General features: G+C 36.4%; 1 protein-coding gene across 8 annotated transcripts in view; it reads left to right on the forward strand.

Annotated features, from left to right (window-relative positions):
* Positions 1 to 14,254, forward strand: part of CTNNA3 (catenin alpha 3) — a 450,315-nt gene that overhangs the window by 301,665 nt on the left and 134,396 nt on the right. For 6 of the 8 annotated variants that reach the window (XM_065843203.2, XM_065843202.2, XM_065843205.2 and 3 more), the window contains one exon: positions 7,077 to 7,169. The exons of the other annotated variants lie outside the window; for them this stretch is intronic. In XM_065843203.2, coding sequence (XP_065699275.1) covers positions 7,077 to 7,169 — 93 coding nt within the window. The remainder of the gene's footprint in view (positions 1 to 7,076; positions 7,170 to 14,254) is intronic. 8 annotated transcript variants of the gene reach the window in all.

The raw sequence follows: 14,254 nt of genomic DNA on the forward strand, positions 1-14,254 counted from the left end.
ATCATATAATGTTTTCTTTGTCAGATGTCCTACTTCTTCAAGGTATTGAAAACATTTATATTGAAATGAAAGATAGGAGAATTCTTTCTGGTATTGTAACTAAGTGATTACACTGCTGGAAAGAAGTCTGTTTCCTCTTCTGCTCCACTAATATTAAGTGCTAAGTGAGAGCTGTGATCTTTCATTTGGTTAGCATACTGTGTCTTCTTAACTCACGCTGATTTAAATAATAGAGGGTGTATGCATCTTGAGGGAAGTATGCTTTATCTTCTTGGATTGATTTCTATCTCAGTTAACCAGTCAGAGGCAAAGAGGAGAAGATTTCGATTATGACAACAGGAAGAGTCTAAGATATTGTGGTGGGGGAAAATAAAGGTCACCTGAGTATGCTTGGGTATTTGTATGACAAAACCATGTGTTATTTAGTGTAACAGAAGAATCCTTAAAACAAAGATAATAGGTATTGGTTTGTGGAGTATTTGAATAGTGAGTAATAAAATAAATGAGAGTGTATTCTTGCATATGTTTGGATCTTACCTTTGTTTTACAGAGTAAAAGAGCCTGAAATCTTGAGTATTCTGACAACAGTTTATTTTATATGTTGTATTTGCCTCTTTATTATTTAGGTGCTGGAGATAAAAGGTTTCATGTAGGGAGGAAAGGAAAAAAATGTTCATACAGAAAGAGATATTTACGAATTTTACACTGTGACACACTTAAGAAGATACAAAATGATTAGTTGATGGGGAGTTGAACAGGCAAAATTATTGCTTCGGATAAAATGATATTTTGTTTAAAAACTGGAAAATACGGTTTGGAATTTGAGATGTTGTGTTTGTTTTGAGAACTGGTTGATCCACCTTGATCCTTACTGGCCTTCACTGGTGATAGATGTTTGTTGTGTCCTACTGGTACCAGACAGTGGACCCCAGCTCACTAAGCTGTTTAAAGCACGTCTGTGTGTGTGGTGCCCAGTTCAGTCAAGGACTCCATATTCTGGCAGTGAGTTCTTAGATACTGTAAGGCGTTGACTAGTTCTTTGGACGATTGATGGCCTTTTTTCTTGATTCATGGCTAACTGCTTTGTTCTTTACCATGTTTGTTGTCAAGCTGAGATAAGGAAAATCGAAATGTTGATTATTGGTTATATCATTATAAAATTGGATAGTTGCTTTCTCCTTTGAAAACCATGCTTTCTCCTGATTTAGTATAACTACTACCAAAATATTTTTTGTCATTTACTGTCATTTTTTTTCTGTCTTCACGAAGAACAAGGTAGGGACAAGGCAATAAAATGAGTTTTATTCACTTGTTTCCTTGTCCTATTCTCCTTTTGAGGTAGTTTTCTTTGTATTTCTGTACTTGTATGGTACTGCTGGAAAGCCCTCTGTTGCTGGCATTTCAGCAAATGGTGCTAAGGGAGAGGTTTCATATAGTTTCCATTTAGATATTTCACCTGCTGTTTCACCTGCCCACAGAAGGACCTTTCTTCAGGTCAATTTGTGGTTATTCCACCACATTAAAGTTTGGTGCTGGTATGGATGGTACATTTTTTAGGAAACCGTCATTGAGACACAGGTCATACACGTAGACAGTTTCTGTTTAGTGATCTCTTCAGCGGCCTTGGTTTGCCAGAGCACAGATGTAATCAAAATATAATATCTTTTATTTGGTTGTAACCAGGGTTCTGCACATTGAGGTCTAGAGAGGGAATCTTTAACTTCGTTCTTCAGCTGTGTTTACTGTGACCCAGAGCAGTGAGAGAAACCTTAATGTGGCCCTGCATTGAACCAAGGAAAGTATTTCTGAAATATTACTGTGCGGAGTTCTCCCTTATGCAGATGTGATCTTTGCCTTGGAGTACTGTATTTATTTCATTTATTTTCCATTTTTATTTTGGTTGAGGTCCAGTTTAACAAAACAAGCTCTTGAAGGAACATGTATGAGAGAGGACTTGTCTGGGCGCATGGTGCTTGAAATAAAGTGGTTGCAGTGGGTTAGTCTAGGCTTATGTTGGTTAAATTATAGAGAACAATCTAGTCAACTGGTATTCGAATACCCTTTATTAATTAATTATGGAAATAGAATCTTGAGCATGCTTGGCAAATAACATTACAGGACACATTTGAAGTTACATAATACTCTGAAGGGTTTCTTATGTTAACAGGGTGGCTGGTTACAGTTGAACAGGAGCAGTGCTAAGCCTCCAGTGTACAAGGTAGAGCTAATTTTGTCAAATCAGTAGTGATTATGGCATTAACAGATTACTCTGTCATTCAGTTCTGCAGAAAGTGGGAGATGTGCAAAATTAAGTGCAAAAGAAACCCAAAGATGACTAAGAGATCTATAGTGCCCCACAGTACTTAAACACACAGATTCAGGCACCTTTTTGGAAAAGTGGAAGATGAAAACTGAAAAGGTCAGGGAAAGCAATATAACAAATGCATTGCTGAATATAGTTTCTAACTTTATTCCCACAAAAGTAAAAACTACTAAAAATTAAAGTAACAGTGTAGCTTTTGACCTGAAGTATTTTATAACAATGCAAAAAACCCCATATAATCTCTGGTAGCAGCTTATAAATAGCTCAGTATTACTCTTTGATTTGATCTGGAAAGAAATTAAGTTTTATGGTAGAAAATGGATCGGCCAACAAGCAACATTGTGAAATTACATTATTGCCTTCTGGAGGTAAGTTTTTAGTCCACAGGAATACATTTTTTTCACTCTAAACAAATATTCTAGTCTATGTAAGTTTTATTCAGCTCATAAAAATGCACAGAGTCATAATAAATGCATATAAAATTGCAGCAGTGACTAGGAGACATACATACATCAGTGTAGTCTTTTCCTCAAAAAGTATAGAGTAATTTTTTATTGTTGACCTTCCTAGTTTTTCCATGACATTTTTGTGTATGAGTAGTCATTTTCCTGAAAACACTTCACAAGACTTCATGAATAAAGCCTAGTGGTAGAATCCAAGAACATGTAATAAACTTGTACAAGATAGTTCAGTATACTGAAAAATTAGAACAAAAAATATGTACATACCTTTTTTCATTTATATTTGGATGAGAGCGGACTAACAGTTAAAATAAATTCACATATAGTATCTATGTTTTATCAAAAGCGACGTTGACTGCTGTAATGCTGCAATTAAAATGTTATTCCCCAGTTAAGTATTCAGTTGCTCTCAACTCCTACAAATAAAGTATCTTCTGAGCTGTGACTACTCAAAAGAGACTTCAGGTTCTTGTATGTCCTGCCCTATACTTGGAAAAATCACATGCCTGCCCTCTGCTTCCCTGCCCTTTGCCTCTTTCCATTTGATTTATTTGACTTATTGTGTTTGTGTTAAGGAGATCTCTTCAGGAGACAGTTACTGATGCTTGAGACCATGCTAATGATGTATTGGAATCTGGATTGTCTTTTGGGTGGAACAGATGTTAGTCTAATCACCTACTGAGATTGATATAATAGAAAATCCTTATGCATAAACTACGTGTAGAAAAGTGATGCCACTGAAATATACCAGAAGAAGAAAATTCTAGCCATTCTCTAGTGGAAACAAAAGATTTGCTAATATCAACCAAAATGTAAGGCAAAGGACTAAATTCAGTGTTGGTATAGCACTGTAGTATGAATTCCAAATACCCAGCAGAAATTGAGATACACATATATATATATATATATCTCCATATATATACACACACATATATATATGTTTTTACTCTAAAGTAACCGAATACTACTTTCTTAATTGATTTTAAAAGACATCTAATGTAAATAATAATAATGACGGTTATAATAATGATGTTTATGGTTGCAAAGGGGATTAACATAAATTCCTAATGTTTATATCCTTAGTTTACTGCTAGTGTTTTGAGAATACTGTTATGAATTGTGCCATCACCAAGGAATACTTAGAGCTGAAGAATCAGGAGAAGTATAAGATCAGAAACAGGTTTTTTTTTTTTTTTCCTATATATATTAGAAACCCTCATGTATGTTTACTTAAAATAAAATAGAATACTTGTGGATTAAGAGATTGTTCCCAACCTCAGCATGTTTTGTCAGAGAAGAGCCACACTTTTTTACCTTTCTAATCTTCGACATCATCTGGGAACATACATAATTTGTCCCTAGGTGCTGATGTGCTACACAGAGCCATTGACACAGATCGGTATAGAGTTTACTCTTGTATTTTGAGCAGGGGTTTTGGACTGTATGACCTCTGGAAACATATTCCAACCTAAATCATTATTCTGTGATTCTATGACACAATCTATGTCAACGACTGGATTTGTACCGAGGCATTTCAGCCAGTGGGAAACAAGATAACAAATTGTCTTAAGCTGTCTCTGTATCTGCCTTGCACATCAAGATGGGGACAAAACATACATTGCTTAAAGCAGAGAACTCAATCTTAAAACTCTTCTTAACAATAAACAGGAGTTAAGTATCGCACATTTGCAGGGGATCTGTGAAATGAAGTTGGAAAACATGAGGAACTGCATGGCAAAGAGAAAAAGCTGCTGAGAGAGTTTATTTTGTCCTGGTGGAATGGCTTGTTATTGTGGTTGTGTGTGGTTTTTCTGTTTTGTTTTGGTTTTGTTTTTTGTTTAAATCTTTGAAATGTTACTGCTTTAGACATTGGGGAGCTCTTTAAAAATAGATCAATAATATTTGCACTGAGTTTTGTAGAATGCTTTTTGTATATGATGGTATATTAATGGAGTGTGAATGAAAACAGTGTTACATTTGGGATACACAAGCAGCTCAGTGACAGAGGCAAATAAATTAAAATAGTCATAACCAATGTGAATTTGTTGTTGTAACCAATATGGGGAAAAACCCGACCTTCAACACAAAGAAAAGGAACTAATTTTTTTGGAAGGGAGATAATAGCATCCTTTGGAGTTGTATTATGATGATACCAGAGCATCTGAAGGTAACTTAGAGCTGAAGAGTCAGAAGGGGATGCACAGGAGCAAAAACTATTTTTCTCAAATATTAGGAAAAAACCCAAACACATGGGAGTTGACTTCAAATAAAAGAGAAAACATCTATGAAAACTGGATTTCTTTGGTCTTTACCCTTATTTTTTATGTGGTCAAGTTAACACGTCACACTGGTGGAGAACCAGTAAGTTGTAGTGGAGTACTCAGGCTAGATTGAAGTATTTGTGTGTAGGTACAGGTGTACACAGAAGGTCATGCATTCTAGCCTTCATCCTCTTCTGAAAGTGTCTTAGTCTCTTGTTAATTTTGGATAGGAGAAGGAAGTAATTTGGCTATGCGCTAACTCCTTGTTATTATTTTAGTCAATTAAGTAATAACAATAAAAGCCTTTAGTAATAGATCATCATTGAACTATTATTCTTTGTTAGGAATAGTGTCCTAAAATGTTGATAAATTAAGATTTGTTTTTGTTTTGCAGCAGCTGGACTGTAGAACTCGTTGTATGAGTTTTGAATAATTGCAGATTAGCTGTGCCTATCTATGTTTGTATCTGTGTTGGTATTTGCAGTGATACTGAGGTCGGTTTCTCAGACAGTTGTTGATATACATTAACATTTGTCGAGCGTTTAGATTGCAGGGTGACAATAAAACCCTGGCAGATGTATTGTTAACCTCCTCTTCCTGCCACTTCTCCCTTTTGCCCCCCGCTTCCCACTAAGGACAGGTGATCAGGAGGAAAAGAAGGACAGAGAGAAGAGAGTTGGAAAAATTAAAAATGTTTTACTAATGAGAGAGTAGAGAAAATAATGCAAAATATGCAAAACCAATCTTGGAAGTCTCAGCAACTGCAGAGCCGGCACCTTAAGTTCTGGATTGGACTCTGCAACCAACCGGAGCTGGATTCCGTCTCTCACTAGGCCTCAGTTCGTAGGGACAACCAGCAAGGTCCTCTCTTAATGCTGGCCATAAGGAAAAGGGAAAAAGGAAGGGATTAGATCCTTGTGATCTCCCACTTTTATATGAAGTATTCACGTGAATGGAATGTTATACACAGTTGGCCAGTTTCTTGGTCACCTGTTTCTTGTTGCCCCTCTGGTGAGATGTCCATCCATGCTTATCAATAACTTCGCATTCCATTGTTGTGTTTACCAAAACATGTATCTGGTTCTCCAGGAAAATGCAGCTAATATGAAGGCTTTAGCTGACAGGTAAATTCACCAAAAGAGAAACTTGTTTTTTAACAAAACCAGAACACATTGGAGTGGTATATATGTAACACAGCTACTTCAGTGAGGGAAGTGAAGACTAAGTGTGTAGTAGTTTGCTTAAGGACCTCATATGACTTCAGTAAGATGAAAAGATGTACTGGATCCCAGTATCCCAACCCCTTTTGTGCCTTTGTCAAGCCTGTTACAGCCTGTTGATGTTGAGCTGAAGTGGCTGATCATCTTCCTTCCTCTCTTCAAACTTGTTGAACTGTGGAGCATCACAGAAGAGCTCTTTTCCTATCAAGGAAGCTGTATCCCTGTGTTGTATAGTAAACTAAAAATGGATGACAGACTCGTTCTTTCATAGATTTCAAGTTTCCTTATACATTTTCCATGTAAGTTGCACTGATAGAACTATTTCAGTAGCAAATAGTACCACTAATTAAAGTAACGATCTGTGGGTAGCTGAGGGCATAAATCATTCTGTATTTCATTACCACAAATCATGACAAATGTTGTTTGATCTTTAAGGTCTTAAAAGTGAGTTTAAAAATAAAATTAAGAAGCTGGACGTGGTTTAAAGGGCTCCGAAACATTAACAGGCATGGCCACACACAGTCAAGCTGCAGCCTTAGGATCTTACTTTGAAATGTCCTGCTGTTATCTAGACACCAGTCTGTGGCTATTATGTACTGAACCTAAAGTGGGGAGAGGTCATGAGATTTCTCAATACTGTCACCCCTTTCCGAAGCTCCTTTTTTCTTTTTTTCCTTGTTCACAGCTGTTCTTTGACAAATGGTTTTCCCCAAATAATGAAGGCTTTATAGCAGAGCTGTTTTTGGCAAGTTTGAGAGTCTTTTGATGGATACTTGCTTACAAAACTGTTCGTTTGTTTTTTTTATTTAAGGTTGCTAATCTTGCTTGTTCATTGTCAACAAATGAAGATGGAACGAAAATTGTCCAAATGGCAGCTAATCATATACAGACTTTGTGTCCACAGGTATGACTTTTTTCAATTAATTCACATTGCAGCACACTGAACATACACTATATGTTTGTCACACAACACAGATATTCAGTCATGCTCCTTCAGTCTAAATTCACATTCTGTTTGCATGGCTTAGTGTAGTAAATGGAGACCAAATGGTAAATCTAGGGCAAATACTCTATTAATTTGTTTATTTTTTCTTAGTGGTTAACATAGTAATTGTTAATAATCTGTATTGATTGTGAATTTTAAAAAGCTGTAAAAATTGCAATTGAAGAAACATGCTGCTCTGAAATTAAACCTGTTTGAATGAACAGTGTAACATGATAGGAAAATTGAGAATATTTTTACTCTTAGAAAGCAATGCATGTATTGACCTTTAACTTGAAATCTTATTACCACTTGATTTGATTTTCGTGTATGTGAATGTCAAGGTCTGAATTCTGATTATCATCAATTCAAAAGCTTAAGCTTTTATATTAAACAAATGCATGAAAAACAGCACAGCTACAGATAAATTTTGGCACTTAATATCTTATAAAAAGTGTATTCACTCTGTCACGTTCAGAATTATGGAGGGATGAAAACTTCAGCAGTTACATCTGTTCAGAGCAAAGTTTTTACTGATTATGTGAATCTGATCTGTTTGAGCCTCGAGGCTGCATAATTTCAAGATCATTAGTTCTTTGAAGAATGCTGTGGTTTACACAGTGGCCCAAATATTCTTACCTTTTTGTGTCTTTGAATGTTAAATGTAGTTGAAATAGAAGGTGAAGAACAAATATTAATAATATGTTCAGTTACAAGCTTAAGAAGTCCATTTTATGCCTCTTGAGTAAATGTAGGAGTTGGGGAAAAGTGAACTTTCATCAAGGAAATGTGATTGATATTCTGAAAATATCACAGATCAGTGTTTTCTCTTGAATCACTCCGTTTCAATGTCTATTTTTATAACTTCTACAGTTCTGTGTTTCACATCCCACTCTATTTGATTTAATGTGTTACTGGTTTTGTAAGAAGATTGCTGGCTTGTAAGAAGAATTTATGAATAGCTTCTTCAAGCATCTTTGTTTCTCTGGGGTAAAAGTGTACCTTTATATAATACATTATTATGCATCCCGATGTAGCATTTCAATGGAAAATCTACACTTTCAGTATTGCATCTGATACCAGAAAGTTCTAAAATCTAATTTTGACTAAAATATTGATTTTTCTCCATAACCATTGAAGTTGATAGGGTTTTAATTTCCTATAGGAAAATGGAAGTTTCTTGTTCTGTGTGTTTTGGAGGTTTTTCTTGACCTCGATGTAAAACAGGGTGTATTAATTGATGATGATAGATCTTTCTAAACAGAGAATGTGGTATGCACATGATAAGATTATATTACTGTTAATGGTATGTTAATTGTGCAGGATTTGCTGCTTTCTTAGATAAGGACAATTCATTGCAAAAGCAATTGGCATTTTACCTAAGTAAGAAATAGCAGAATAAGGCTTCTGCATTTTGCAGTAAATCAGATTATGGCATATCATTTAAAAATCCTCCACAGGGAAAATAATTATCTCTTAAGATCCCAGCAGGGCATATCAATTAGAGTTTGGAATGGGGAAATTTGCATGTAGAACTCCCCGATGTTCATAAGTCTTTAGAGTAAAAAATGGGAATTTACGTGCTCTGAAAACTATGTTTCTTGAAGGGAACCTTGTCATTTGGATTGAAATCAGGAGTGGTTGAATTAAAACAAACAAACAAAAACGACAAAACCCCATACCCCTCTAAACACACCAACCAAAAAAGAGCAACAAAAACCTACAGAAAACACCTTGAAGTCTTTCTTAGGAGTTCTGCAGATTTGACCAGCGAAACTTCCCACGTAGCACTGAGGAAAAGGCAGGTACAAAGTTGGCAGATGCTGGAGGAACCTTTTAATGATTAGAATTCAGAGACATGCTTATGTTATATTAATTGCACTGTACTCTAGTTAAAATGTAGATGCTTGATTCTGAACTCTGACCATATTTTTTTTTTCTCAAGAGAGGTTATTAGCAAATATTTTGGCTGTTCAATAAATGAAAGAAGCTAGGCACGTATGCGAGAGCCAGTATGATACACATGCCTGTTGTTCCTGAAATTGCGTGAATACTTGAGAAATAATATCAAGAATATTTAATATTAAATCAATAAGTTGAAGGCCTTAGATAGGTGCCTTGACCTGAGCTAAGAACATAGTCTTGGCGGGGAGCAGAGAAGCAAGATTGAACAGTAGCCAAGGTAGCTGAAGATGTGTGTGTGTGTGTGTGTGTGTGTGTTCTGAAATTCACGTTTGTCAGAAAACCACATCGTGGAGGTCTTGTGATGCACATAATGAGAGATAATGACGTTTTCCTCCCTGAGGCAATGAAGCCAGGGAGTGCCAAGAACACTAATGCAAACAGACCTTCGGTTCTGTCTTCTCTCTCATGCTCGTGTAACAGTGGTAGAGGCTTCTGTTTTACCTGGATGGCTACACTTTGAGGAAAAGTATGAATAGGAAGATGTTATTTTTAAAACAAACTGCCTGCTTCTAACATGTCTTGACTTTCAGTTTCACCACTGGTGCATGTGCAGTGAGTGCAGTTGAGATTTGATAGGATTTTGATTTATTTGTTTTGTAGTGGATGTATTAGCTCTCTTAATGTCTATAATACCTGGATGTCTCTCATCGTAAAACTGTTCTATATTGGGGTGCCCAGTTGTAGGCAGGGTTTGGTACCTGTCGTAGCATTTCTGCCTTGCAGTGCTTGTTCAGAACTTTTTACTAACAAAGAACTTATTTAGTGTTGGTAAGCTTCATGTACTCTTACCTATTCATTTTGGTTTATTGAGTTTGTAATATTCAGCAAATGGATATCTGTGTTTGCTTTTTCTCTTACCCTACTCCTTATTCAGTAGAAATGTCTTCTGTAGTTCATTCAGTGCCCATACTTCTCTTTTCCCCCACCCTCATTTACATTGTACATTTGTACCTACAGTTCCTGTGATGCTTAGCAAAATACTATGCAAGAAGTTAATATGAAATACTTGGTAACAGAGGCATAAGTTTATTAGTCCTGTTCCTATGATATTTCTAGTTCAACTGTGAGGAAAAAGCTGTAACAAACACCAAAAAGCTCCTTAGGATCTTACTAAATTTGTAATTCTCTAGATACATGGAAGGGAGTGAGAAATGCAGTATGGTTGAGGTTAGGCTCTGGCAACTTGGAGTGATGACTCATGAAAACAGACTTACTTTTGAGATCTTGCAAAAAACTTCTGACAATACACACCAGATTTGTGACAATTTTTTAATGGGAGAATTAGATTATTACAGAGTATTTATGTTGAAAGATCCAGTGTTTTTTTTTTTTCCTTTTAAAAGAGTGTGTGTCTGTTAGATTCCGCACTTATGAAACTGAACTCCCTCCTAGCGAAAACGCTTTACTGTTTCACTCCAACTTCAGTTAGCAAGGACACATGGACTGGCTTCACTGAGCCCCATAATTTGCTCTTCTTCATCCAAATTCCATTAGAAGAGTCTGTCTTCTCTTTATGCTCCTAAATTCACGGGTTGGTATGTAAGAAACTACTTAATATTTCTGTTGTTTTCAGTGCTATTTACAGGGGAGCTCAAATCATGTCATTTCACTCAAGAACTCCTGCACAACTTCATGAGGGATTTGGGAGAGTGACCCTTGTCTTTGTAATATGTTAGAAAAGGACACAAGGTGTTCTGGCGTGCTCCTACTCTTGCACAATGTCTTGGGAACTTCTAGCACTTCCATTTAAATTTCAGAGCATAAAAATAACATGTATAGACTCATCTTCCCTCTAAAAACTCTTAGACAAAATATGAATGTTCTGGTTTTATTTATTTTTGCTGTTTTCCTGAAAACAGGCCTGTTAGTATTCGACCCTAAATCAGACTGATTATTATTTTGGTTTGCAGTGCATTAGGACCTGTTTTAGCTATCTGACTTTGCTGGGTTCATTTTGCTATGGTGTGTCTGTCATCTTACAAGTAATTGTTTGGATTATGTTATTTAACACCAGTAAAATCACACTACAAAATCTACTGTTAGGAAATTCTTAGTAAAATGGCTGATTCCCAAATTGGAGTTTAGACATAGCCAACAGTCAAAAATTTCTGGAACAGCTACTGCAGTTCTGCATCCCTGCTGGCCATAGACTGGGACAGAAAACATGTGGTATGTGTTGACCTGTGTTTCCTGAGCACTGAGCTCTAACAAACTTAGTGTTTTGGGTTCACTGTTGCAGTTTGTTTTTATTTTTATATGTACTGCTCTTTCGCCTCCCACAACATTAAAAAAAAAATACTAATGAAAAGAGCATTATACTTGGCACATTTGTGAAAGTTACAGCTCTTTTTCGCAGTGTTGTCTTTTCTTTCTGCTTGAAACTTAATATGCTGTTATTTTTAATATTACTTGGTATGTGACTATTAAAATACCACTAAAGATAGAAGCTGATTTTTGGCTGTGTGAGTTTGTAAATAATTCAGTGTGGTAGTCCCAGTAACATGAAGAGAAATTAGGGTAAACAAGTTGCTGAGCTGATCAGTGGGAATGTTTATACACATCACATTTCCAGGCCATTCAAATACTGATCTGACATCTCTATTTAACGTTTTATATTTGGCTTGTCCAGCATAATTCATTTGCTTTTTCAGTGCTAACATGACTGTCTGGAACTGATGACTGTATTTTGATATTAGAGATCTGCTTCTCTGTTGACAAATGTACCTGCAAGTAGGGAGAATGGCAGAAAGTGCTGAAACTCCTTGCAGGAAACTAGCCCTTGCAGCCTTCCTTTCTTTGAATTTTAGTAATGTCAGCACTGTTGTAGTGGTATTTTCTTACCTATCTCCTTAGGAGACAGTATTAAGCCTGTTGCCTGTTTTTTAGGATTATGTGATGAGGTCTGTGTATCAGAAATACAGAAATACTGTGGTACCAGGAGCTGAGCAACGGAGGTGTTTTTTGGACAGTGAGTGTGTCTTTAGAAGAGTTCAGGCAACGCATCTCCAGTCCAGTCTGCAAGCCACTTGTATTCTGTCTGTTTCCAGAGTACATTGACTACACCTACAGTTTGCTGCAAAGCTGCATAGAAGCCTTCAGCAGCCTCGCAGTTACTGCCCCGTGCCTCATGCATACCAATATCCAGCTGAGCAGCTCTGATTTCCAGGCAGGGGTTGCATGTTCTCTGCATCCTTTCTTAAAACTGTGGTCAGAACTTTGTTAGGTTTCATATAAGTTTTGCTCAAGCTTTGAATGTCCTATGAATTTTTTCTCAAAATTAAACATTTTATCAGTATGTTTTTCCCTTATAAAATTGAACATGGGAATTTAGTCTTTCCTTTGAGCTATGTTTTGATTTACACTTAAAATTGTTTAGCCTTTTCAAGTTGATACAGATATATGGATATTATTTGCTTCTGTGTCATTTTCTAGAAAGTAGGTACTGTATTGGACAAACATGAAAATTCTCATTCACAAAAATGAGACTTGATAGCTAGTAAGTGGGCAGTATCTTTTGATGTCTTACTTTTTTCAGGTACTGGAGTTTAATTATATTTTGTGATGCTGTGGCTTTTTTAAGCTAGCAGTTTACATTTTCTATAATTTACTTTTTCATGAGAGAAAATCAATCATCCATTTTGTTATTTGCTGTGGTACATTAAATGGTGGGGGACACTGAATTTATTAGCGTCATAAAAACTCTTCACCAGTATCACTTTAATAACCACAATTGTTTCATCTTCTTGGTTCAACTGCCTGTGTGGCATCTCTTTTTATCTGTCTTAATACCATTTTCTTCAAATACAGCAGTCCTGTGCAAGGGCAGAAGGTAAAGGGGAGAACATGGTGAATCAGTGAGTTCTCTACCATCTGCTTTAAAAGAGAGAAAACAGATCTTAGTATCTAACAGTATCAGACATCATCTTAAGTACTGTCTTCAGCCTTTCAGTTGAGAGATTAATTAAAAGTATGTGTCATGGCTTAATAATAGTATTTCTAAAACTAAAGAAAAGATGTTTTGGCAAAGTGGTACATTTTGCTTGTAGGTTTTCACTGTGTTGGCAAAGTTCACACACAATGCTGCTGAAGGTAATGAAGAATTGTCATTAACCTTGATAGCTATGGTAGTCTGCTTGAACATTCTGATGTTTAATTCCTTCTTTTAAACCTTTGTTCCACAACCAGTTCAATGTGGCATATGTCATCACTGCTGCTAGTGACTTGATCACCCTCCCTACTCTCAAGCTGTTATTTCTGCCTCCTTCCCTTGCGGCTACCAGCAGCAGTCATACTGCTCCTCAGTGATCTGGATCAGGAAGCTGATGCAGCTGAGAATTAACCTGGGAAGCAAGCAAGGAGGTTGATTTTAATTAAAGTCAGTTGCCTGAGGTAGTTCGCTGTGTGGATGTGTGAGCACTGCTGCTGGCTCAGGGGAAGGAATGAGGGAAAGGAGTCTAAAGGAGGAGCAGGCCACTGATTTTGGTAGCAGTTCAGACTGATGCCAGGTTGAGCTGACAGTGGCACAGTTTTGGTGTTAGAAGTTAGTGTTTGTTTTCAGTATTAGTAGATAGCTGTTGTTACCAGCTACCAGGAGACATTATTTGGAAAAAGTCATTAGCCTAGTCCTCAAGTATCATAATAATATATGATCCTATGTGGATGGATGATCCTTTGCACCATCAGAACACTGCAGGTATCTTGTGAAGTCTTTTCCATGGCTTTTTTCCAGGACCAATATGTGATTTTAACTGTTTCTTCCTTTTTTAGAAAGCAGAAAATAACTTGGAATATATTTTGCTGGCAATATTAGTTTTATGCTCTTCTTCTGCTGCTTCTCTTCTGCTTTTTAATTCTCTCCCGTTTAGTTGTGTACGCTGGCGTTGCCCTGTTGTCATTATGTTGCATGTTTTCTGAGTATAATTTTGGAATAACTACAAGCAACAAACATGAAGAATGTTGCCTGCTTTATAAATTATTGTTCTGTGTTTCAACTGAAATTATTCTTCTTTTTCTCATGACACGTTGTGTACTGGCTGATGAAA

This window comes from Patagioenas fasciata, chromosome 8 (genome assembly GCF_037038585.1).
Source record: "Patagioenas fasciata isolate bPatFas1 chromosome 8, bPatFas1.hap1, whole genome shotgun sequence".
Classification (NCBI taxonomy): Eukaryota; Metazoa; Chordata; class Aves; order Columbiformes; family Columbidae; genus Patagioenas; species Patagioenas fasciata.